The sequence below is a fragment of the Chiloscyllium plagiosum genome, unplaced genomic scaffold, assembly GCF_037043375.1.
Source record: "Chiloscyllium plagiosum isolate Xiang-an unplaced genomic scaffold, Cpla_swu_hap1 HiC_scaffold_24, whole genome shotgun sequence".
NCBI lineage: Eukaryota > Metazoa > Chordata > Chondrichthyes > Orectolobiformes > Hemiscylliidae > Chiloscyllium > Chiloscyllium plagiosum.
The window spans coordinates 42,539,790-42,566,815 of NW_028270162.1; the positions used below are offsets into that span (position 1 = coordinate 42,539,790).

Consider the following 27,026-nt stretch of genomic DNA (forward strand, 5'->3'; position numbering starts at 1 on the left):
TTTCCCGCCGTACCAACCAGTACCCTTCCACTGACACCCTCCTTCGACTGACTGAACTGGTCCTCACCCTGAAAAATACGTTCACACCAGAGATATCGATGCCAAATGTGACATTAGGGGTTTTGTTCACCGGTGCGATAGTGGAGCTAGCCACCACTCTCAGAACTCTGCATGATAGCCTCTACCATGTTGAAGTCAGACTATCCCGTATTCCTTGACAATGACAGGAGACCTTTGTAATCTGATAATCATCAGTGATCTTCTTTGTGTCAGCAATCAAAATCCTCATCTCAGCCCCCTGGAATGGAATTTGTCTATGACGTTGCCCTCCAAGAAACTGGCATATCTGCCACCTTTTCTTCTTTTCCTGGCTGAAATCCAGTTATGCCCAGTGACTTGCCTGTCCTCATCCCAACACTACACAAGCCTATTGCAAGTGAGTCTCTGAGCTAGTAGCTTGAGATTGTAAGAACAAGTGTTGATGCTTTCTCATTATTGTCAAAGATTGTTTTTATTCATATGTTGGATGTGAGCATTGCTGGCTGGCCAGCATTTATTGCCCATCTCTAGTAGACCTTGAGAAGGTGGTGGTGGTGAGCTGTTGCCTTGACCTGCTGCTGTAGATTGCCCCACAATGCCATTAGGGAAGAATTACAGGATTTTGACCTAGTGACATTAAAGGAATGGCAATATATTTTCAAGTCAGGATGGTGAGTGGCTTGGGGGGGGAGCTTGTAGGTGGTGGTATTCCATTGTATCTAGTGTGCTTGTCATTCCACATGGAAGTGGTAATGGATTTGGAAGATACTGTTAAAGGATCTTTGGTGATTGCCCTTTATCCTCCTAGGTGTGCTGTACAGATAGTAGTTTTGAATGTCTGATTGCAAAAAAGCACAAGGGGAAGGGTTGGAGTGAAGAGGGAAGCAAGGTCACAATACCTGCAGTTTTCACTTGATGTCAGATTGCAGAGTGAGGGTGAGAGTGACTTAAAAAGAACCATAAACAGTTACCACCATCCTCCTACCAATACCACAGGCTGTGATTCAGAGCACTATCTTTTCAAGCAGATCCAAGGATAAAGACATGGAGATCCCATTCCATTTTCTTGGGTCCTTCTTCTGTGGTGTGGCATTTTTCTATTATGTCATTCTTCTTCATCTTCAGTATTCCTGAAGATTTTCCAGCAGCCATTAACTCAAGTGTGTACTTGCCTTTAAGTGGCGAGCCTTTCGGAACAGTGACTCAGCTGCAGCACATAGCTAATGAACAACACTATTTGCCTCCCTTGCTACTTTTCTACTTCTGAGTATTGTCACATTTTAAATATCTTTATCTATTTTGCCAATGGATGTTATCTACCTGGGCTTCATTAAGGCTTTTGAGAAGGTGCCGCAAAGGATGCTACTGAGTAAGATAAGAGCCCATGGTGTCAGGGGCAAGGTGCAAGCATGTATAGGAGTCTGATTGTCTGGCAGAAAGCAGAGAGTGGGGTTAGAAGGGTCCTTCTCAGGATGGCAGCTGGTGACGTGGTGTTCCGCAAGGCTCAGTGTTGGGACCACGACTTTTCACTTTATACATTAACAATCTAGATGAAGGAACTAAGGGCATTCTGGCTAAGTTTACACATTGATACAAAGATAGGTAGAGGGAAAGGTAGCATTGAGGAGGCGGGGAGGCTGCAGAATGATTTGGATAGGATAGGAAAGTGGGCAAAGAAGTGGCAGATGGAGTACAACATATGAGGTCATGAACTTTGATAGGAAGAAAAGAAGCATGGACTATTTTCTAAATGGGGAGAAAATTCACAAGTCTGAAGTACAAAGAAACTTGGGCGTTCTAGTACAGGATTCTCTCAAGGTAACCTTGCAGGTTGAGTCAGTAGTTAAGAAGGCAAATACAATGATGGCATTTATTTTGAGAGGACTTGAATATAAAAACAAGGTGTACTTCTAAGGTTCTCTAAGGCTGTGGTCAGACCACATTTGGAGTATTGTGCACAGGATTGTCCCCATATCTTAGGAAGGATGTACTGGCCCTGGAGTGTGTTCAGAGGAGGTTCATGAGAATGGTGCCAGGAATGAAAAGCTTAACATCTGAGGAACATTTGAGGACTCTTTGTTTATACCAGAGTTTATAAATAGCAATGCATCTCGATAGAAATTGTCCCATTGGGCAGACGCAGCATGGGTTCATGAAGGGCAGGTCATGCTTGACAGATCTTTTGAAATTCTATGAAGATATTATGAGCGAGGTGGACAATGGGGACCCAGTGGATGTGTGTACCTAGATTTCCAAAATGCCTTCAACAAGGTGCCACACAAGTGGCTGCTGCATAAGATAAGGATGCATGGCATTAGGGATAAAGTATTAGCATGGGTAGTGGATTGGCTGACTAAGAGGAAGCAAAGAGTGGGGATAAATGAGTACTATTCTGGCTGGCAATCAGTGACTCATGGTGTGCCTCAGGGATTGGTGTTGGGACTGCAATCATTTACAGTTTATATAGATGATTTGCAATTGGGAACCACGTGTAGAGCGTCAAAGTTTGCAGATGATACTAAGATGAGTGGCAGAGCAAAGTGTGGAGAGGATTGTGAAACTTTGCGGAGGAAGAAAGATACATTGAGTGAGTGGACAAAGGTCTGGCAGATAGAATACAATGTAAATAAATGTGGAATCATCCATTTCAGTAGGAGTAATAATAAAAAGGATTATTACTTGAATGGTAAAAAGTTGCAGCATGCTCATTTGCAGAGGGACCTGGATGTCCTTGTGCATGAATCACAGAAGGTTGGTCTGCAGGTACAAGTAATTAGGAAGGCAAATGGAATTTTGTCCTTCATTGCTAAAGGGATCGAATTTAAAAGCAGAGGAATTATATTGCAGCTGTACAAGGTGCTGGTGAGACCACACCTGGAGTACTGTGTACAGATTTGGTCTCCTTACTTGAGAAAGGATATACTGGCACTGGAGAGGGTGCAGAGGAGGTTCACTATGTTGATTCTGGAGTTGAGGGGGTTGGCTTATGAGGAGACACTGAGTAGATTGGGATTATATTCACTGCAATTCAGAAGTTTGAGGGGGTATCTTTTAGAAACTTACAAAATTATGAAGGGAATAGATAAGATACAAGTAGAGAGGATGTTTGCCCTGGCAGATGAAGCTAGGACAGGAGGACATAGCCTCAAGATTAGACAGAGTAAATTTAGGACTGAATTGAGAAGGAACTTCTTCTCCCGGAGGGTTGTTAATGTATGGAATTCCTTGCCCAGTGAAGCAGTTGATGTACAAGTTGCTGGTGAGGCCACACCTGGAATACAGTGTACAGTTTTGGTCTCCTTACTTGAGAAAGAATATACTGGCATCCTCAGTAAATGTTTTAAAGCTAAGGTAGATTTTCTTTTAATAACAAAGGAATGAAGAGATGTGATGAGAGCATGGGTAAGTGGAACTAAGTCCATGAAAAGATTAGCCATGATCTTATTGAATGGCGGAGCAGGCTCGAAGGGCCAGTCGGCCTGCTCCTAGTTCTTATGTTCTTATACACAATGGGGTTTAGAAGGATGAGGGGGTTTCAAATTGAAACATACAGAATACTGAATGGTCCGAATGACCTGAACAGACTAGATGTTGAGAAGATATTTACATTGGTAGGAGAGACCAGGATCCAAGGGCATAGCCTTAGAGTAAAGGGAAGACCTTTTTGAATGGAGATAAGGAGAAATGTCTTCAGCCAGAGAATGGTGAATTGATGGAATACGTTGCCACAGAAAGCTGTGGGGGCCAGATCATTGAGTATGTTTAAGATGAAGATAGATAGCTTCTTTGAGTATCAATGAAATCGAGGATTAATCGGGAGGAAGCGGGAGAATGGGGTTGAGAAACTGATCAGCCATAATTAGATGGTGAAGCAGACTCAATGGGTTGAATGGCCTAATTTCTGCTCCTATGTCTTATGGTCTTATGATCTTATAATCTTGGCCAATATTGCAATTAACTCCTCATTTATTGTTGCTTGTGCAGCAGTATTCAAGTGAAAACAGATTGAACATACTACATACTACCTTCTCATACCTTCAGCCTTCAATAAGAATAACTTCCTTTTCATCACTAATCAGCTCCATTGACTGCACTTTCATTATTGATATGTTTATTAAATTCTTGTACATTCCCTTTATGTCAGCCACCAATAGTTTTCCAAACCTGACCATTTTCAGTACTTACTATACTTATCTTAGTCCTCCAGCAAGGTTTGCCTCTTATTCTAAGGCTGTGACCCCAGTTCCAAACATCCGCAGCCTGCAGAAATATCCTTTCTGCAGTTATTCTCTCAACCTTGAAGAACTCTAAGTTTCAGTGAGATCACCACTCATTTTTTTAACCTGTAGACAATGCAGGCTTGGCTTCCTCAGTTTCTCCTCATTGGAGAGTCTTACCATCCAGAAGTTAGATGGCATTTACCTTCTTTCTTCGGTAAGGGAACCAAAATTGCACACATGCTGCAAGTGTAGTTCCACGAAAGTTCTGTACAATTGAAGCAAATCATTTTATGATTGTTCTCAAATCCTCCTGCAGTAATAACCAACATATCATTTGCATTTGTAATTGCTTGTTGTACCTGCATGCTAGCTTCAATTACATACAAAAAAATAATTCAGGTCCCTTTGGAAGTGTATGCTTCACAACTGTTCGCCATTTCAGAAATACTCATCACCACAGTCATAGCCATAGAGATGTGCAACTCTTCGATCCAACTCATCCATGCTGACCAGATATCCTAAATTAATTTAGTCCCATTTGTCAGCATTTGGCCCATATCCTGCTAAACCGTTCCTATTCATGTACTCATCCAGATACCTTTTAAATGTTGTAATTGTACCAGCTTCCACCACCTCCTCTGGCAGTTCATTCCATATGTGCACCACCCTTTGCATGAAGAAATTGTCCCTTAGGCCCCTTTAAAATTTTTCCCCTCTCAACTTAAACCTATGCCATCTTGTTTTGGACTCCCTACTCTGGGGAAAAGTCCTTGAATATTCATCCTATCCATGCCTCTCAATCTTATAAACTTCTACGGTCACTCCTCCGCCTCCAATGCTCCAGGGAAAATAGCCCCAGCTTATTCAGCCTGTTCCTATCACTCAAAACCATCCAACCCTAGCAACACTCTTATAGATCTATTCTAAACCCTTTCAAGTTTTGCAATATTTTTCCTATAGCCCTTATAATTGTTTCACTCTTAATCCATCATTCAATCATATGTCAATTGTTTCCCCTCTGGGGGCTGTCAGTTGTGGCATGGAATGCACATATCAATTCAATGTTGTCATGAATGCAGTGTCATTCACAAGAGGGAGAAGTTGAATTGAACTATTCTTAGTGACCTCTTCTCCTGTCTGTAACATGTGGCTTTTAATTTTATCTACTTATTTTCTTTTCTGTTTTAAAACAAAATAGGTGGAGGTGTGTGAGCCTTCTTCAGAACTCAAAACGTTAACTCTGCTGTCTCTCCACAGATGCTGCCAGACCTGCTGACTTTCTGCAGCAATTTCTGTTTCTATTTCAGATTTCCAATATCCGCAGTTCTTTGTTTTATATTTGTGTATTATCCCAAACCCTGTTTACGAGGTCCAAATTAAAAATAATCTGCAACAAATTCTTTGGGACAAAATACAGTAGGATTTATTATTACCTTCACAACTCAGGGGAATGGTTGCAACACACATTCACAGAATCCCACCTAGTATAGAATGAAGAAATGTTATGCGTAAATAGTTACTTAAAATCAAAGGTAATGGAATTAGTTCACGTGAACTGAAAATCTGGTAAGTTAATGTCCAGACGAGGTTCTTTTTTGGCTGTGCGCACAAATTTGTCATGGAAGCCCAGCGTCCTCACCCCATCCCCGCCCTCAAGCTATACTTAGCCAAATGTCTGTCTCTAATGGAGAAAGGTGCCTATGACTCCTTGCATTAAATTGGCCACAATTCCTGGAAAGGTGTGGTCAGCAGCAACCAGAGCACAAAAGCTTATGTCATCCCCGAACCCCCGGAAAGTCATTCGTTGCATTGTATTCCAGCCAAACCAACACTGCTGGTGACGAGCAGTACTTGTAAGCTGGAAACTGGTTCACTTTGCAGCTGAAATGTAGAATTCTTTCCAGAAATTAGAATTTTAAAGAGAGATCAAGACTTGACGCAAGCTAAACTAAGATTGGAATTGCTTTTATGTTCTGAGTTCTATCAGCAGACTCAGGAAAGAAGTCAAAACTGTGTAATCAAAAGTGATTCAAACAAATCAGTTTCAGTCATGTGACCTGGGCTTCCAGCTTAGCTACTCAGCTAACGAGGTGGATTTTAATGTCCTGGCCAAACGTATTGTCTTTGGCCATTGGTACCAGCTCAAGCAATTATGGGTTTGATCGTCTCCTTTTAAAATTACAAGACCATAAGGCATAAGAGCAGAAGTAGGCCAACTGGCCTATCGAAGCAGATCTACTGTTCAATGAGATCATATCAAATATGACAACCCTCAACTCCACTTCCTTACCTTTTCCCCATAACCTGTAATTCCTTCACTAATTAAAAATCTGTCTCAGTCTTGAATCTATTTAACTACCCACTCTCTACAGCTCTCTGCACTAAAGAATTGCACAGATTCACGAGTCTTATTGTGAGACAACAATTCAATCTCTCCACATCTATGCTGGTGAACCTACCAAGAATGTTATTTATATGTTTCATAGCTGAACTGGCGGAGTTTGACATCTCGTCTACTACTCTCTTGTGTTGGTTTGGCTGGAATACAATGCAACGAATGACTTTCCGGGGGTTCGGGGATGACATAAGCTTTTTGTGCTCTGGTTGCTGCTGACCACAACTTTCCAGGAATTGTGGCCAACTTGCATGATGTGATCAATGGCCATGTTGTTAGTCAAACAAAAGTTTTCAGAAAGAAAATTAAAAAACATAATGTAGTTTTTTGAAAAAAGATCACTCTCTTATTGCCCTCTGTCATTACAGTAGCCTTAGTGCCAAGGCACCTCCTTTTACAATAAACAGATTCTGCATTTCCCAATTGCATGATTCTTTACTCATTGTAGTAATGGATGGGAAAAATAAGCTTTGCACAATTGCTATGTAACCTTTTCAGAAAAGCTTATTACACTTCACAATTTCATTGTAAGTAGCTTCAAAAATTATTTCAAAAAATTACTACATGTGCACTATAATTTGTTATTGCTCTGTCAATCCTGCTGACAAAGTTGCATCTAACGCAATAACACCATTTGAAAACATATAATTTCATTAGCAGGTTGTGCACCAAATGTGGAAATGCATTTAATATCCGAGTGTAGAACCAAGTAATGTAGAACTCTTACAGAACTGAAATTTTACCTGATATTTTGGCATTTTGTTATTAATTGTTTTGTATATAATATTGATAGCCTGATGTGAAGTAACATAGCTTTCTCAACAATCAAATTAACTATGTTATTATTATGATAAAAATAAGAAGATACCTTCGTGTCTATGTTTTACTTGATTACTTTGCTTACAGTTCTGCCTTTTCTCTGTTGCAAGCTTCTCACTATTTCAAGTACAAGCAGCAGTTCATTTTTCCTGGTAAGTAATCTTCAGTTGATCAATATTTCTTTCCATGATGTACTACACAAGTTTACATCTTTTGGTGGATATTATGAAGCTAGTCTTTTCTTAAGACATGTTTTTCCCTTTAATTATTGACACTTGAAATGCTTTAATGAATTAAACGGTGTCTGTCATTGCTATAACTGCAAGATCCTTTGATAAATATTTGACTAGGTCACATGAATAAATGCATAGTTTTTATTTGATTTCCCCTAGATTAAGGTAGCACCTTTTAACAAGTGCCACATGCTTGCTTTGAGGTTCTTCAGAGAGTTGGTATTCTTTATTTGATGTTAAATTTATGATTGCTTTCTTTTAATTGTCAGCTGGTAATTTTTCTCTTCCTTAAACTTAATATCTTCTTCCTAGATGTCACACCTGAGGTACAAAGCCGAACTCCACAAGTTATTCTCCATCCTGTCAATTCAGATCCCATGTAAGAGATTTTGATACTGACTAATTTGAATAAGCTTTGTAATATTGAGCATTTACATAGTCTACAGCAATATTGAATGTAGAATGGTATGGTACTATCTTGCTATGCTTATAATAGCACCACAGTATGAGAGAAGATGTACTCACATGAGTAATTTCTAATACAAGGGGTTTTCAGCCATCATGACACTATCGCCAAGGCTTATAGTGAAAGCCCGTGCTTTCAAATGTGGCTATAGATTTGGAAAGAGGCTTTTTTTTTTATTTTCACCTTCCTATGTAATTATGGGACCTATCAGCACTGGGCTTAGTCCATGGTATCTCAGAATTGCCTGCTCAGCAGAAAGGGATAAACTTCTCAATACCTTACCTGACCTAAGTCAGATTAACTTTATAAGCCTACTTCATAACAGTTCCTGTATATACACACACACACACGCACGCACACTGATTTAACAGAAATGGCATCAGTGATGTCTTAATATACACAATTAATACACTTCAGTAAAACCAAAGTATTGATCAAGTTAGTTGTCATCATGCAGTATCCTCATTTATTTGCTACTTCTAAACATCTGCAGTTAAATGTTCATATTTCCCTTGGTCTTTCTGACATTGGTCAGGACAATCAAATAAAACACAACTTTTGAAACACTTCAAAAAAAAAATGAAGAATGTGAACTTCTGATCTGTGGTATGCTAGAGGTGGTGTGTTGGAAACTGGAGGTCCTCTGGTGAAGTGCACTCTACCTTCATCTGTTATTGCTGTTATCCCCACATGCTGTGAGAATGTTTCTACTAGTGTCCCATGTGTATGCCAGACACTGAGTTTGTGTTGTTATGACATCATATAGTCCTCCTAGCTGACTGGATGCTCTACTTACTAACTTTGACCACAAAGCCTGTGTCTTCACTTGTCACCCAAAGTAAATGCTTTCAGCTGTAAGAGGGTGTTAGAACTAGTATTATTTAAGGGACCACATACCCAACTTGCAAATATAACTTACGCTGTTACTGTGTCCCTTTAAGTATATTAAAAGTGTTCTTGAAGCAGCTGTTGAATCTGGTGGATTTTGCAAGGACTGTTGCTGCATCCTCTGAGGAAAGACAGATGATCTGATGACCTGTGCACACAAAGGGTACAATAGTTAGGCTAGGTAGAGGTGTTTGTCAATGAAGTGTCTCTGTGTCAGCAGCAGGACTGAAGATGAAGTAGAGGATGCAGAGAACACAAGCTCTTCATGATTCCTCCTTGAGCTGGACTCCTCTCTGCTCCTGTCTGGCAAGTGTGTTAATGCACCTACTATTTTGCTATGTATATTCATCAGCATTCCACAAGATGTTGCTCAATTGAGATCCTCATCTTAGTACCCTGTTCTAGAATTCATCCGCAACCTCACCCTGCAATAAACTGGCACACGGGTAGTTCTTCCCCTCTGGCCTGCTTGCAACTAGTGGAACCCCTTGATCATGAATGATTCCAACTTGATTCTTGCCTTATAGGTACAAAACTGCCAGTATCAGAGCTGGTGATTGCCATAATCAGATAGAGGTTTGGAGCCACTTAGTCTTGTTGCTTGCTCACCTCCCCTTATTTGTACTTTGGCTAAGCAGCTGACAGTTCTTGGGTTTCTGAAAGCAGGAAATGGGAAAGTGTCAGGGTGGTGAAAGGGAAGTAGTATGGGGTGGCAAACAAGAGGTCCATAGTCAGGCCACTTGCTCAGCATACCAAATAGCAATGTGACACTGACTTGAGAAACTATATAAGGCACAATCATATTGCAGTCTGCAATGTTCTAAGTGAGAAAATTTGATTTGACAGGATAGAATATCAGTAATAGCATAGAACTGTGTTCAGGTGATGTGCCTGCCACAGCTGGATGGTATATATGGTATAAGGAAGCATTGGGAACTCTGACTCTGACATCGAAATGAGGAGGAGGATCCGGTGTATCTGAATATTAGATAGGTCCCCTATAAAGTTAAAAGAGAAAAAGTATAACATAGCTAAGTGGGAAAACTGAGGACTGGGAAGCTTTTAAAGAGCAACAGAGGATTATTAAGAAGGAAATACACAGAGGAAAAATGAGGTACGAAGGTAAACTGGCCAAGAATATTGAGGATAGTAAAAGCTTTTTTCAGTATGTGCAAGGCAAAAAAATAGTTAGGACAAAAGTTGGGCCCTTGAAGACAGAAACAGGGGAATATATTACTAGGAACAAAGAAATGGCAGAGGAATTAAATGGGTACTTCAGATCTGTGTTCACTGGGGAAGACACAAGCAATCTCCGAGGTAACAGTGGCTGAAGGACCTGAACTTAAGGGAATTCATATATTTGCCAGGATTTGGTGTTGGAGAGACTGTTAGGTCTGAAGGTTGATAAGTCTCTGGGGCTTGATGGTCTGCATCCCAGGGTACTGAAGGAGGTGGCTCGGGAAATCGTGGATGCGTTGGTGATTATTTTCTGGAGTTCAATCGATTTGGGGTCGGTTCCTGAGGATTGGAGGGTGGCTAATGTTGTACCACTTTTTAAGAAAGGTGGGCAAGAGAAAGCAGGAAATTATAGACCAGTTAGTCTGACCTCAGTGGTGGGAAAGATGCTGGAGTCTATTATAAAGGGTGAAATTACTGCACATCTGGATAGTAGTAACAGGATAGGACAGAGTCAGCATGGATTTGTAAAGGGGAAATCATGCTTGACTAATCTTCTTGAATTTTGAGGATGTAACTCTGAAGTTGGATGAGGGAAATCCAGAAGATGTAGTGTACCTGGACTTCCAGAAAGGTTTTGATAAAGTCCCACACAGGAGGTTAGTGAGTAAAATTAGGGCGCATGGTATTGGGGGCAAAATACCAGATTGGATTGAAAATTGGTTGCGGCTCCATTTCGGAATGGCAGGCAGTGACCAGTGGGGTATCGCAGGGATCCGTGCTGGGACCGCAGCTTTTTACAATATATGTTAATGATATAGAAGATGATATCAGCAATAACATTAGCAAATTTGCTGATGATACAAAGCTGGGTGGCAGGGTGAAATGTGATGAGGATGTTAGGAGATTACAGGGTGACCTGGACAAGTTAGGTGAGTGGGCAGATGCAGTTTAATGTGGATAAATGTATGGTTATCCACTTTGGTAGCAAGAACAGGAAGGCAGACTACCTCAATGGAATCAATTTATGTAAAGGGGCAGTACAGAGAGATCTGGGTGTTCTTGTACACCAGTCAATGAAGGCAAGCATGCAGGTACAGCAGGTAGTGAAGGCGGCTAATAACATGCTGGCCTTCATAACAAGAGGAATTCAGTATAGAAGCAAAGAGGTGCTTCTGCAGCTGTACAGGGCCCTGGTGAGACCACACCTGGAGTGCTGTGTGCAGTTCTGGTCTCCAAATTTGAGAAAGGACATTCTGGCTATTGAGGGAGTGCAGCGTAGGTTCACGAGGTCAATTCCTGGAATGGCAGGATTACCTTACACTGAAAGACTGAAGCGACTGGGCTTGTGTACCCTTGAGTTTCGAAGATTGAGAGGGGATCTGATTGAGACGTATAAGATTATGAAAGGATTGGACACTCTGGCAGTAGGAAACGTTTCCACTGATGGGTGAGTGCCGAACCAGAGGACACAGCTTAAAAATACAGGGTAGACCATTTAGGACAGAGATGAGGAGAAACTTCTTCACCCAGAGAGTGGTGGCTGTGTGGAATGCTCTGCCCCAGAGGGCAGTGGAGGCCCAGTCTCTGGATTCATTTAAGAAAGAGTTGGATAGAGCTCTCAAAGATAGTGGAATCAAGGGTTATGGAGATAACGCAGGAACAGGATACTGATTAGGAATGATCAGCCATGATCATGTTGAATGGCGGTGCAGGCTTGAAGGGCTGAATGGCCTACTCCTGCACCTATTGTCTATTGTCTAATGTCAGGGACTGATATGAATTGAATAGGAGAATGTGATATATTCATCAGCATGAAAAGTTGGTGGTTTGGTGGATGGAGGATGTCAACTAATGATGCATTCAATGATCTGGACCATGCATGTGGAATCCTTAGAACTCCTTAGCGCTGCTGTCGTTTTCTTGCAAAGTCGCAAACCAATCTTAGCTACTAAAATAAAAGCAAAATACTACAGCGAGCAGAAATTTAACAAGCACAGAAAATGCTGGAAAAATTCCACATCTGTGGAAAGAGAAACAGGGTTTTCATTATGAATCCAGTATAACGGAGTGAAGAGCTGGGGGGGAGGGGGGGGGGGGGGGCTGGTGATGGTGAACAAGACATGGTCAGTAACAGGAAGATCTTTGCCCATGTTTGACCTGGTGCAATGAGATTTCATTAGGACCAGGATCAAAATTGAGGATTCCCAGGGTAGCTCCCTCCCACCTGTGCTATGGTGCCACATCTGCTGGTGGGAAGGGTTATGATCAGAATGAAGATGCTGATGTCTGATCTTGTGTGAAGTAGGATTTGGTGAACACCATTATATCAGACTGTTGCTGTCAGAGAGACATCTCCCAATTTTGCTTCCAGATAAATAATAGAGGACTTTGCAGGGTTGACAGGGCTGCATTTCAGATGCCTTAGTCAATTTCAGATAGTCCATCCAGTTTCTGTTCTTCCTTCCTAGTTGTTGGTACAACTGAATGACTTGACAGGCCATTTTAGAGGGGTGAAGAGTCATCGTTACATATGGCAGACTAGTTAAGGAGGGCATTTTTCTACCCTGAGTGTATTGAACATGTAGAAAAGCCAAAGTCCAAAATGAGTCTTGTATAAGAAAGTGAGAAAAGAGGTGTTAGAGCACATTTATACAAGCCAATCAAGAAACTGACTCTAGTCTAAAGGGAGGCAAGTGAAGTCCTCTCCTGGCAAGCTATGAAAAAATGAGATTTAAACCACAACCAATGCAGTGCTTGGAATGAATACCAAGCTAAAGAACCACTCATGACTCAAGATATCCCAGATAGATAATGGGTGAAACTTAGATTAGATCTTTTCATTCTCACTGAAAATTATTTTTGTCACTGTCAACTATTCTAACTATTGGGAGTTGGATCAGCTGACACCAATAACCAGCGAGATTGTAGATTACAAAAAAAGTGTTTGTCTGTTATTATAGCATGGTGATGAGTAATACTGGCCCTCAGTTCACATGCAAATAACTCAGGCACTTATAAATATTTGGGAAATTCATCCTCATCACCTCCACATAACCCTCAGTCAAGTGGAAAGACTGAGACGGTAGTGAAAGTTGTCAAAGGTATCAAAAATATCAAGCCAATCCAACATAAGCATGTTTGAGATAACTCGAGTGGAGTAACAAGCCTTTTGAAAGTATGAAAAATGATCTAATCTAATGTCTAATTTTCTCTGTACCTGAACTACCCTTCCAATTAATAGAGAAAAAATAGTCAAACCAGTAGTAGTAGGAACAGGAATGTGACAAAATCAAAGTGAAATGACAAGTAGCCAAATTTCTCTTTTATAAAGCTGTCAAAATCAGCATCAGAGCTGAGCAGGAACCAGTCAGACTACAAATGTGTAATTCTGTCACTAAGTCACTCCATGTGTTAACTTGAGGCCTGTGTAGAGTACCTCAAATGTACATGGTGAATGTGAATGACCAGCTAGATCAGTGCAACGGCTGACAAAAAGATGTTACTCTTTCACACTGACAGCTGATGAGGAAGATGTGATGTCACTAACTGCACACAGAGTCCAGATTGACAATCAATCCCAGAGATCCACTGTTCTCCAACAAGGAGAATGGATCAGCAACAACAGTTACTATGACAACAGCAGTCACCACCAGATACAGGACAATGGAACATTAAATACGAGCTATTCACTGACCAAACAAAGTTTAGGAATAATTTATTTGCACAGATGAGAATGCTAAAATTGATAGAAGCAGTTAGATTAGGGATTACCGTGAATCATACATTGCTGTAGAAAATGAAAGGAAAAGGGTCAGGATAGGAAAGTGGTGGAAAGCAGCTAAAACCAGATGGTTTAATTGCTTGCTTACATGCTGTAGATTGTGTAATTATACAGTATTAAGACACATCCAGACTTGAGTGCTACATCATTGCATTGAAATTTCTAAATGGCATTTTGTTTAAATCATCCAAATAAAAGCCAATAATTCCCTGTATATAGAAAAAGCTTCCATAATAAAATAAAGCAGATCTGATCAGTGATTGACTTGGATGTATTCATTACTTTATTCCTTTAAGGTCACAAGATGCCATAAACAGTATTTTGCAAAATAATTTGCAAGGATGGTACAAGCACTGAGAAAATATAAGGAAAGACTATACTGGCTAGCATTCTTTTCCCTAAAAAGACTGAGTGGTGACCTTACAGAGTTCTGTTAACATTATGGAGGAATTTGAAGAGGTGTACATCAGTAAGATATTCATACTTGGGAAGAATCCAAAGATATCAAATATAATGCAATAGTTAATCAGTGAAAGTCCATTATAGGGTGGATTGGAGACCAAAAAAGCAACTGCAGTACAGCTGGACCATGTTAATAAGAAAGGAGAAAGCTGAGGGGCCAAATTGCCTACTCCTGCCCCTGATTCTTACACCCTTGAGAAAACCCTGTTTCTATTTTTGAACAAAAAGGAAGATTTATGTCTTTTGAGAGCCATGAGACAGATCACAATATAATGAAGTGTTATAATGGACTTCCACTGTTCATCTATTCAGGAATTAAAGGAGAAACTTATCTAATTAATTCATTCTTTTTCAATTAACATTTGTATATTGGTACAGAATTTAGTTAAGCACTGCAGTAGAAAGCAAGGATATATTGCTTGGGCTAAAAAGAAGAAATGTAAGAGGAGATAGTGTGGAACACTAGCAATGTCCTGTTGGACCACAGGACCCATGTCTGTAAAATTCTAATCTTAAGGAAAAGTAAATACTGTATCACACTATCTACATTCATGAAAGAATAATTTTTTAAAATCCACACAGCACAACATCTTTACATGTCACTTTAGAAATGAACAGACTTTCCCTGGCTCAATTGAGTGATTCTACACTCAGTAATCATCCTGTTTTTTTCCCCTCTCTAATTATGTTAGAATTAATAAATTTGAAATGCTGAAAGGAAATAAGGGAAAGCATTTTATTTTTGTGCCCTCAAATCTTCAAGGGGAGGTGGAAGCAGTGTCCATGAATACAATTTTTCATTAGACGTTTCCAGTGTTCTTCTGGAAGATTGGTAATCTTGCTGGAGTGAAATGTCAATAGGTTACAGACATCCCCAAGTCAGGAGACAGACAAAAGCATAGTCAGCCATAAGATTGACCTGCCTCATGCACTTTCTGAATCACAGAACTGTTGTCATTTCATGCCTGCAATTTAATGTTGTTGCTGCTGGTAGTGACAGCAGAGTTAGACAGTTATGTTGGCAGTACTTGGTGATAAACTAACACCAATGGGTCATACTAAGTGGGACAAACCAAACAAGCATCAACATTGTATGGTACCAAAAGAGGCAATAACTGTTTATCATAGTTCAGACAACTTGGCCCATTTACCCACTGCAGTTAACCTTTTGAGAACCCTTTCACCCAAGACAAAATTTGCAGGATGTGACTTTCCTCTTAAATGATTGACTTTCCATTCCCCATACCTTTACAAGTGAAATAACTGCAGAGGCTGTTATTCCTTTATCAAGTCACCCTTTATTTCCATGTGTGCAGAACATTGGCTCGGACTAGCCAGCTCAGACTAGCCAGCTCAAAGCCAGTCCCTTGGCTGAGGAGACCTTCTGAATCTCTTTTCCTATCAGTTTTCAGGGCTCCCTGATTGGCCCAGGTTAACAACCCAATGAAGGATCCCAGTCAATGAAATCCACCTGGCCAAGGCTCCAATCATTATATCCCATGGTTTCTGACAGCCTTTCTGGCTATTGAGGGGCCAGGCATGTTTTGCTCCTGTCCCATTTGTACAGTAGCAGCTTTCATGTGTTCTACTTGTTTGTTCTGGACTATATCACCTACTCCATTTTCATATATCAGGGGACCTGACCTTGCATTAGCCTCTCCTGGTACTTTTTCCAGGCCCTCTGGTTCTGGCAAACTATGAAGTAAACTGCCTCTCACTTAGAGGCACAATGTAGCCAGCATTGGCATTGCCTGCTGCCATTTCACCCTACCACCCCAGGAATATCAGGGGTAACGAGGTGTGGAGTCTTCTCCCCAACTCTGCACCTCTGCTGGAACTAACCCTGTAGTTAGGGGAAGGATGGTCCAATAATTTTGACAAGGAGCAGGACCTAGGTTAAAAAATCCCAGGAGAAACTACGAGAAAGAACAGGCCTATATTCCCAGATTTATTAGAGAAGAGGGATGTAGTGATTGGAACCAAGACCAAGAGGATCTCATTCAGGGTTAACCCAGAATCACATGCTTCTGCCAGTCATCTTAACCGCTTCAAAAATCCTGATTATGGATTCCCCTGGTTCTTCAACAGTCAAATAAAACTGAGTGGTTTGGGTCATAATAGTATTCCTTAAATCAGTCAACTTTTGAAAGATTCAAGTATCTGGTGCCTCAGGAAACATTAAACTTCTAATAACTGAAAATGCTGCAGGTCCACAAACAGTCAGAAGGATTACTCATTTTTATCTGCCCCCATATCATTTGTGCAGAAATGATTACATTCTTTCCATATACAGGACCAGTCTTTGAAAGCAGGATCCAATGAGTCAAACTTTCTAAATAAAGGCATTGTTTGCCAGAACTGCTTACTCCAACTCAGACAACTGTTACAAACAAGTTTTCTTCAGGCATTTACTGTTTTCTTTCATCAACATTGAAATTAGTGCAGAGGCCAGTATCCCATCACCAAATCACCCTTTATTTGCAGTGCACAGTATATAGATTCTGACCAGCCAGCTCAGAGCCAGTTGCTAAACTGAGGAGACCTCCTGAATCTCCTGTTTATTTTTTTAAATTAGAGGAGAGTTTACAGAAAAACACTTACAGCTGTATACAACAATTTTACAAGGGAGAGGAGCAGCAAAGCCAGGCCCCAAACCCTACCGATCAACCAGTTTACAGGTAATGGAGGACAAACCACAAAGCCCAGTTTCAAATATAAAAAGACAGCAACAATGACATTGATACACAAGACAATCCTGTTACATAACAAGTGCAGACAATACAGACCCAGCAAGCCCCCATCCCTCCCACTTTCCGACCACTCAGGCAGCCTGCCCCTACGTGCCTTCCGGCTCTCGGTCCACCCCATGCCCCTTCCAGTTCTCGGTCCACCCAGACACCTTCTGACCACCTGTAGGACAGCCCATCCCCTTCCCAGGAGAGGCAGCATGTAGGGTAGCCCACAAGCCTTCTGGAGCTCATCCTACCCCTACGCGCCTTCTGGCTCTCAGCTGCTTTGACACCTTTTAACCACCTCTAGGACAGCCCGTCCCAATCACCCCTTCTCAGGGCAGCAGCACTCAATGACCTACCCACCATCAGGCTCTCAGGGCAACTGGCATCAGGGCAGCCAACCCCATTTCCCCCCTCAGCTCTCAGGATAGTCTACCAACCTTCAGGTTCACAGGATGGCCGATCCACCCTCTGGCTCTCAGGGTGGCAGCTTTCAGGATGACCATGAGCCTCCCAGCTCACATTAAGACCTGCCAGACCTAGGGACACAAGACAGTGTGGGTGATAACCCCAAACCATATGACAGTTAATTACCAACAAATGGTACACTGTCCAAATATATAGAGTCTTCAAAATATAGAGTGCATTCCCAGAAATGGAGTCCACTCCAGTTTGAGTGCATTATCCAAAATGGAGTCCATTCCTGAAGGCAGCAAATGCACACCCCACAGCACACAAGTGTTCAGTCTCCATGGGGTCCTGGCCCAGCCTTGGAAAACCAGGCCCACTCACAGGAACATTGTACAGGTGCAGTTAACTCACAGGGGTTTGGTCCACTCCTGAAGGAAAGGTCTTCACCCAAACTCCAGGATACAGCAAGTGCTCACCTCCCAGCACACAGGTGTTCAATCTTCAGAGGCCCAGTCCAAGGGCTAGGCCTCCCCACAGGAACAGCTCCTCTGGTGAAATGTAAGACTTCCACAAGGGCTCAGTCCAAACACCAAAAAAAACACAAGAAACAAAGGAAACTAGAGTCCAAGGACCAAATCCTACCACAAAATTAACATTGTCCTTTTCTCAAAAAAGGTAAAAAAAGTGTAACACATAGGCTGTAACCAGCCAGTGAAACAACAATCCCCTAATGAGAACTGAGTTACACCTGAAACATTGTTAAACTCCTGATGCACACAATCAGTCCTCACTAAAAAGAATGCCAGTTAAGAAACTGGCTAAATAATTCAGCCAGTTCAGGTTTACCTCTCCAAAAAAAACACCAGCCAATACAGAGTCAATGCTCTAACCTGAGGAGGCTTCTGAATCTCCTGTTTATATTTTTTTTTCCTGCTTATTTTTTTTTATTTTATTAAACAAGTTACAAAACAGTTTACAAAAAACATTGACAGCTGTACACAAAAGACAGCAGTTTTACAAGGGAGGGGAGCAGCAAAGCTAGGCCCCGAACCCTACCGTTCAACCATTTTACAGGGAGAGGAGGACAAACCTCAAATCCCAGTTCCACGTGTGACAAGACAGTGACAATGACATTTATACATTAGACAATACCATTACATACAAAAGTGCAGACAATACAGACCCAGCAAGCCCCCGCCCCTCCCACCTTCCGACCGCTCTAAGGCAGCCCGCCCCTACCCACCTTCTGGTTCTCGGTCCACCCCATGCCCCTTCCAGTTCTCGGTCCGCCCTGACACACCTTTCGACCACCTCTAGGACAGCCCGCCCCGGTACCCGCCCAGGGTGACAGCAGTCAGGACGGCCTACCCACCTTCCGGCTTCACTAACCACCCTCAGCACCTTTCGACCACCTCTGGGGCAGCCCGCCCCGGTACCTGCCCGGGGTGACAGCGCCGAGGACGGCTACCCGCCTTCTGGCTCTCGGTCTGCCCCTAGGTACCATTGGGCTCTCACCCACCTCGTTGCATCTCCGACCAGTGGGCTATCCTGGCACACCTTTCAGCCACCTCTAGGACAGCCCGTCCCCTTCCCTGGGACGACAGCGTGTAGGGTAGCCCACAAGCCTTCCGGATCTCAGCCCACCCCTACCTGCCTTCTGGCTCTCGGCTGCTCTGACACCTTTCGACCACCTCTAGGACAGCCCGTCCCGATTACCCCTTATCGGGACGACAGTGCTCAGAACAGCCTACCCACCATCTAGCTCTCGGGGTGACTGGCATCAGGGTGACCTACCCACCCTCCGGCTTTTAGGACAGCCTACCAACCTTCAGATTCACAGCATGGCCTACCCACCCTCCGGCTCTCGGGGTGACAGCTTTCAGGACAACCCATGAGCCTCCCAGCTCACAGCAAGGCCTGCCAGACCCAGGGACATGCAAGACAGTGCGGGTGATAGACCCAGGAAACACCACAATACAGTTAGTTACCCAAAAAAAAACTCCCTTCTGGTACACAGTCCAAATTTATACAGTCTTCAAGATATGGAATCCATTTCCAGGAAGAGTCCACTCCAGTATACAATGTGCAATGTCAGAATTAGAGGCCGCTCCAAACTGCAGAATCCGTTGTTAAAAAACAGTCCACAATCAAGGGCAGAGTCCACTCCTGGAGGCAGCAAATGCACACCCCATAGCACAGATGTTCAGTCTCAACAGAGTCCTGGTCCAGCCTTGGAGAGCCAGGCCCACTCACAAGAACACAGTACATAGTACAGGTGCAGTTAACTCACAGGGGTTTGGTCCACTCCTGAAGGAAAGGTCTTCTCCCAAACTCCAGGATACAGCAACTGCTCACCTCCCAGCACACATACAGGTGTTCAATCTTCAGAGGCCCAGTCCAGGGCTAGGCCTCCCCACAGGAACAGCTCCTTTGGTAAAATGCATGTCTTCCACAGGACTCAGTCCAAAACACCAATAGAAAGTGAAGACACATACAAAAAAAAACAAAGAAAACTACAGTCCAAGGGCTAAGCCCTACCATAAATTAACATTGTCCTTTTCTCAGAAAGAGGAGAGCGTAACACACAGGCTGTAGCCAACCAGTGAAACAACAACCCCCTAATGAGAACTGAGTTACACCTGAAACATATTGTTAAACTCCTGATGCACACAATCAGTCCTCACTAAAAAGAATACCAGTTAAGAAACTGGCTAAATAATTCAGCCAGTTCAGGTTTACCTCTCCAAAAAAAACACCAGCCAATACAGAGTCAATGCTCTAACCTGAGGAGGCTTCTGAATCTCCTGTTTATATCTGTCAGCCAGGGTGTTCCTGATTGTCCCAGGTTAACAACCCCAATAAAGGATCTCATAGTCAATGAGATCCACCTGGCTCTGGTTCCAATCTTTGCAACAAGCTAAGTCTGTTATCGGTTTATTATCATGACTCATTAAATCTTGGAAGTTTTCATTTATGATTATCAATGAGTTAAAAATGAATGAAGTATGCCTGTCTTGAAAGGTTTTTACAGGGGTAACAATTTCTAAACATAATCGATGTCCCGTATTGAGAATGCTACATGCTGTTTGAATATTTTTGTTTGCATGAATTATATTTAAACTACTAGCTACTGTAAAACATAATGGTCTGTTTTTGTTACAGAAATGAAGGAACTCCCTCACTTCGAGTGGAAGTGAATGAACCCATTTCAGAGGTAGGTTGAAAATGATAAAGCTTTATTTACTGACATCCTGAAGCTAATGTCTTTATCAATTAAACTTAAGCAGCTGCACAACTGAAGAATAAGTCAATTTATAAGAGATTTAATTTAAGAGTAAGTGCCAATAGACTTAATAAATTTAGGAAGCTAAGCCTGGTTTTGCTGATCAACAATAAAGTAACCCCAGCATCAAGTGATTTATTTTAATTCTTGTGACTGAAAGAAACAAATGTAGATTCTAGGCTGGATTGTTTAAATGTTGATAGAAAGGAAATTAAATTTTGTTCTTGTATAAACATACTCTGGCTATGTTACATTAAATTAAAATTTCTGTACTAACCTGCTTCCTCAGTTATTTAATTAATAAATGAATCAAGCGTGAAACAAACCCATACATGATAAGTCAGGTCCCAATTCTAGAACTTGACTTACACTATATTAGCTCCGTAGTTCATCTCAACTGTGATACATTATCGGAGAAGTACAATTAGTCATAGTGGGGAATAATTTCATGTTTTGAACGTGAGCACAAGTTAACAGGTATAACTGTCCTCCTGTTAAACCCTCTACCTGATATTCATTTGTCCGTTCATTCATTCATCTATTCAGTCAATCATATGTGCTGTGCCCAAAGGCATGCCCTTCGTTCATTGGCCACTGGTGCTTCAGCCTAAGCCATTTTTTTGGTGGTACCTTATTCTCAGTCCCATTTAAAATGATGTAGTGTTATAAATTTTGTAGTACCAAGAAGCCTTTCTCCCACAGTTCGAATCTCTGTGTAAGGTACAGTGCACTGAACCATTGCAAGTTCTGTACCTGTAACCAACAGTTTGACCAAGATCAGTAATGATAGATTAGAAAAAGGAATGACTGCCTATTTTGTCCTTTCACAAATATAGGCCTGTAAGTCAAATGAGAGATGAAATCTTTGTATTTGAATTAGAATATTCAGAACTATGTCATAAATTCTTATTCTATTTATTGGAAAAGAAAATTAACAATCCTGTGAAACTTGTGGAAACATGCACACTCTACTGGATGAGAATACCATCAGGTTTGGCTATGATCATCTTTTCCCACCCCCTCACAATTAGGTTTTCTGCTAGTACTTACTGTCTCATTCTTATGGTGCTCACATTTGAATTACACTCAGAGGCAATACTGGAGGGCTGCCATCACTGTGGGAACAGTGTATTTCAGCAGAAATCAATGCTTTCAGAAAGAAATGGAAACTAACTGGCGTCATCATGAAGCACATGCATCATTTCCTGTCTCACTTCACAATTAACTTTCAGAAAAAATTATACCATGCTTTTTTATTTGCATTTTATTGGCACAGTCCCTTTTTCTTTATCCATCTGACCAAATGACCTTGAATACTGTCAGTTACTGCCTCAACCAGTAGCAAGTTTCAAAATGATTTCTACAAATCTTTAAATGAAAACATTCATCATATTTTTAAAGTCTATTATAGATAATTTTGTACCTTCTACCCCCTCGCCTTTTGATCCTCAACTACCATTTTTCAATTTGTTCTGTCCCAACTTTTCATAAGTAAAAAAATAATTTTGCAGCATTTCATATTTTGCATTGCTCTAATGAAATAAGGACAAGTTTCCTGAGTATTCATTCATATTTTTATTTCTTCACACCTTGCAACACCTGGGGAGATAAAACTGGGAATTGTATCAATTTTGAAATAGTTTTTACTGTGCGCCACATGGGGATGGATTTAGCTATTAATGGGGAAGTGCTGCTACTGAGGATGAAAGTAGGATGTGACTTCCCTTTGGCGTGCAACACAAACTGACAGAGCAGGATGCAAGCAGCAGACAATAAAGAGATTCCTAAATAAGCCACCATTCAGTTATGCTGGGAGCTTGTCCACAAGTGCAACTAGGTGAAAGTGGGTACTCATCAACTAGGTAAAAACAAAGACTGCAGATGCTGGAAACCAGATTCTGGATTAGAGTGGTGCTGGAAAAGCACAGCAGTTCAGGCAGCATCCGAGGAGCAGGAAAATCGATGTTTCGGGCAAAAGCCCTTCATCAGGAATACAGGCAGAGTGTCTGAAGGGTGGAGAGATAAAGGAGAGGAGGGTGGGGGTGGGGAGAAAATAGCATAGAGTACAATAGGTGAGTGGGGGTGGGGATGAAGGTGATACGTCAGAGAGGAGGGTGGAGTGGATAGGTGGAAAAGAAGATAAGCAGGTAGGACAAGTCATGGGGACAGTGCTGAGCTGGAAGTTTGAAACTGGGGTGAAGTGGGGGAGGAAAATGAGGAACCTGGTGAAGTCCACATTGATGCCTTGGGTTGAAGTGTTCCAAGGTGGAAGATGAGGCGTTCTTCCTCCAGGCGTCGGGTGGTGATAGAGCGGCGGTGAAGGAGGCCCAGGATCTCCATGCCCTCGGCTGGGTGGGAGGGAGAGTTGAAATGTTGGGCCACAGGGCGGTGTAGTTGATTGGTGCGGGTATCCCAGAGATGTTCCCTAAAGCGCTCTGCTAGGAGGTGTCCAGTCTCCCCAATGTAGAGGAGACAACATCGGGAGCACCGGATACAATAAATGATATTGGTGGATGTGCAGGTAAAACTTTGATGGATGTGGAAGGCTCCTTTAGGGCAATGGATGGAGGTGAGGGAGGAGGTGTGGAGGTAGGTTTTGCAATTTCTGCGGTGGCAGGGGAAGGTGCCAGGACGGGAGGGTGTGGCCCTGACCAGGTAGTCACGGAGGGAACGGTCTTTGCGGAAGGCAGAAAGGGATGGGGAGGGAAATATATCCCTGGTGGTGGAGTCCGTTTGGAGGTAGCAGAAATGTCGGCAGATGATTTGGTTTATGCGAAGGTTGGTAGGATGGAAGGTGAGCACCGGGGCGTCCTGTCCTTGTTATGGTTGGAGGGGTGGGGTCTGAGGGTGGAGGTGCGGGATGTGGACGAGATGCGTTGGAGGGCATCTTTAACCACGTGGGAAGGGAAATTGCAGTCTCTAAAGAAGGAGGCCATCTGGTGTGTTCTGTGGTGGAACTGGTCCTCCTGGGAGCAGATATGGCGGAGGCGGGGGAATTGGGAATACGGGATGGCAATTTTGCAGGAGGTATGGTGGGAAGAGGTCTAATCCAGGTAGCTATGGGAGTTGGTGGGTTTGTAAAAAATGTCGGTGTCAAGTCAGTCGTCATTAATGGAGATGAAGAAGTCCAGGAAGGGGAGGGAGGTGTCAGAGATTGTCCAGGTAAATTTAAGGTCAGGGTGGAATGTGGTGTGAAGTTGATGAATTGCTCAACCTCCTTGCGGGAGCACGAGGTGGCGCCAATGCAGTCATCAATGTAGTGGAGGAAGAGGTTGGGAGTGGTGCTGGTGTAACTACGGAAGATGGACTGTTCTATGTAGCCAACAAAGAGGCAGGCATTGCTGGGGCCCATATGGGTGCCCATGGCTACCCCTTTGGTCTGGAGGAAGTGGGAGGATTCGAAGGAGAAATTGTTAAGGGTGAAGACCAGTTCGGCCAAATGAATGAGAGTGTCGGTGGAAGGGTACTGTTGGGGATGTCGGGAGAGGAAGAAACCGAGGGCTTGGAGGCCCTGGTCATGGCGGATGGAGGTGTAGAGGGATTGGATATACATGGTGAAGATGAGGCGTTGGGGGCTGGGGAAACGGAAGTCTTGGAGGTGGTGGAGGGCATGGGTGGTGTCTCGAACGTATGTGGAGAGTTCCTGGACTAGGGAGGGATAGGACAGTGTCGAGGTAGGTAGAGATGAGTTCAATGGGGCAGGAGCATGCTGGGACAATGGGTCGGCCAGGGTGGTCAGGCTTGTGGATCCTGGGAAGGAGGTAGAACCGGGCAGTGCGGGGTTCCCGGACTATGAGGTTGGGAGCTGTGGGTAGGAGATATCCTGAGGTGATGAGGTTCTGTATGGTCTGGGAGATGATGGTTTGGTGATAGGGGGTGGGTTCATGGTCGAGTGGATGGTAGGAGGCGGTGTCCTCGAGTTGGTGTCTGGCTTCAGCGGTGTAGAGGTCAGTGCGCCAGACTACCACTGCACTCCCTTTATACACTGGCTTGATGGTGAGGTCAGAATTGGAGCAGAGGGAGTGGAGGGCTGTGCATTGTGAGGGTGAGAGGTTGGAGTGGGGGAGGGGAGTAGACAGGTTGAGGCGGTTAATGTCTTGGCAGCAGTTGGAAATGAAGAGGTCGAGGGTGGGTAATAGGCAGCACGGGGTGTCCAGGTGGATGGAGTGTGTTGGAGGTGAGTGAAGGGGTCCTCGGAAGGTGGGCAGGAATCCTGATTGTGAAAGTAAGCTCGGAGGCGGAGGCGGCGGAAGAAGTGTTCGACGTCACGGCGTGTATTAAATTCATTGATGCGTGGGCGGAGGGGGATGAAGGTGAGTCCTTTGCTGAGGACTGATCGTTTGTCCTCAGTGAGGGAGAGGTCTGGAGGGATGATGAACACTCGGCAGGGCTGGGAGCTGAGATCTGGTGTGGGTGAGGAGCTGGGAGTGGGGGTGGAGCCAGTAACTGGAGTGGGTGTAGTGGTGGGGGGAATGGGGGTGGAGTCATGAGCAGGGGTGGTGTTCCCCTCAGGGTTCTGGGGGGCGGGGATGGTGACAGCGGGATTTGCGGGGGGCATGTCAGCAGAATGCAGGTGAGTGGTGTTGGTGGGGGCGGAAGTGGTGGCGAACACGGCAGTTGGGGAGGCGGAAGTCACCGAGCATGTGACATCAGCGATAATGTGAGGGGCGGAAGTGATGTCACGTGTGGTGCATGAGTAATTGTGAGGGGCAGAGGTGGCTTTGGAAGCGGCTATGATGGGGGCGGAAGTGGCGTCATCAATCACTGTGGGGATGGTAGCTGGACCAGCCGCATGGCTAATGGCGTCCGAGCAGTTCCAGAGGTCGGGGGAATCTACTGGAATGTTTGAGGAGTGCTAGTTATGGAGGTGAGACAGTGTTGAAATACTGTTTGTTGAGAGTATGAATTCTCCTGAGGATATAGTAAAGGAGGGGTCCTTTGCAATTCTGAGAGAGTGTGGCCCTCAGCTGTGGCAGGGCTAACTGTAGAGAGGTTGCTGCGAGCATGGAGCGGAGGATCTTGAAGGAGAACCATTGCTGGTGTGTTTGAATCTGTAGTCTGTACTGTTTGTCCTGTTCGGATCCGAACTCTGCTGGTTTAAAAGTGGTCCGAAATCTGTGTGGGATGAGTTGGTTACAGAGGCAGGCACTGAGGAAGCAAATGTGGCTGTAGTAGCGAGTCTGTTTCAGGACATGGTTGAAGAGCTTCAGGGCAGAGGAAATGACCTGGGAGTTGCAGTGGGGGAGGGACTCCCTGAGATTCTTGTAGAGAGAGGAGGAAAACTTCTTCAAGGCAGGCATCCTTGCAAGAGGATTTGCCCTGATTCAATAAGAATGCCACTCATTCTTCTAGATTCAAATGAGTACAAGCTCAACTTACTCAACCTCTCCTCATAAGACAGTCCTTCCATATCTGTTATCAGCCTAGTGAACATTTTCTGGAGTATCTCTGGAGAGGTCCAAAACTGTTCACATTATTCCAGCTGTGCTTTGAATTGTGCCCTGTATAGTTTTAGCAAGATCTTCCTATTTTTGTATTCCATTCACTTTGAAGAAGGACCAACATTCCGTTTGCCTTCCCTGTTACGTGCTGAACCTGATGCTAGCTTTTTGTGATTCATGAATGAGAACTCCCAAATCTCAGCTTAGTTTGAGGGAAATATTCCACAATTCCTCACTGTTATCAGAATCAAGGCCTTCGTATGATCAAAGATGGCTATATACAGAGGTTGGTGCTATTCCCTGCACTTTTCCTAGATTTGTTGTGGATTAAAATTATGCACCTTTGTGGGCAGAAACTGCAGTGAGACTTAGGGAGGAGCTCTGCAGTCAGTGGAAGGATGTGGTTGAGGAAGATTCTCAGGATGCCCTTTGCTGAAAAACTTCTTAATTTTCACAGTTTGACCTGTTTCCTTTCTTGAAAATGGTCACAGTTACAGCATCGCTGAGATGTCCCGGTTTGGTCTCTTAAGATCATGAGTATAGGAACAGAATTAGGCCTTTCGGCCCATTGAGTCTGCTCTGCTATTTGATCATGCCTCATACATTTTTCAACTCCATTCTCCTCCCTTCTCCCTGTAACCTTTGAATCTCTGACTGAGCAAGGACTAATCAATCTT

At 43.2% G+C, this 27,026-nt stretch overlaps 1 protein-coding gene across 1 annotated transcript in view; it reads left to right on the forward strand.

Moving 5' to 3' along the window:
* The window catches only part of ksr2 (kinase suppressor of ras 2), a 396,641-nt gene that overhangs the window by 268,145 nt on the left and 101,470 nt on the right, over positions 1-27,026 (forward strand). Inside the window, exons 13-15 of the mRNA XM_088000110.1 lie at positions 7,584-7,625; positions 8,019-8,085; positions 20,788-20,839. Of these exons, the coding sequence (XP_087856236.1) occupies positions 7,584-7,625; positions 8,019-8,085; positions 20,788-20,839 (161 nt within the window). The remainder of the gene's footprint in view (positions 1-7,583; positions 7,626-8,018; positions 8,086-20,787; positions 20,840-27,026) is intronic.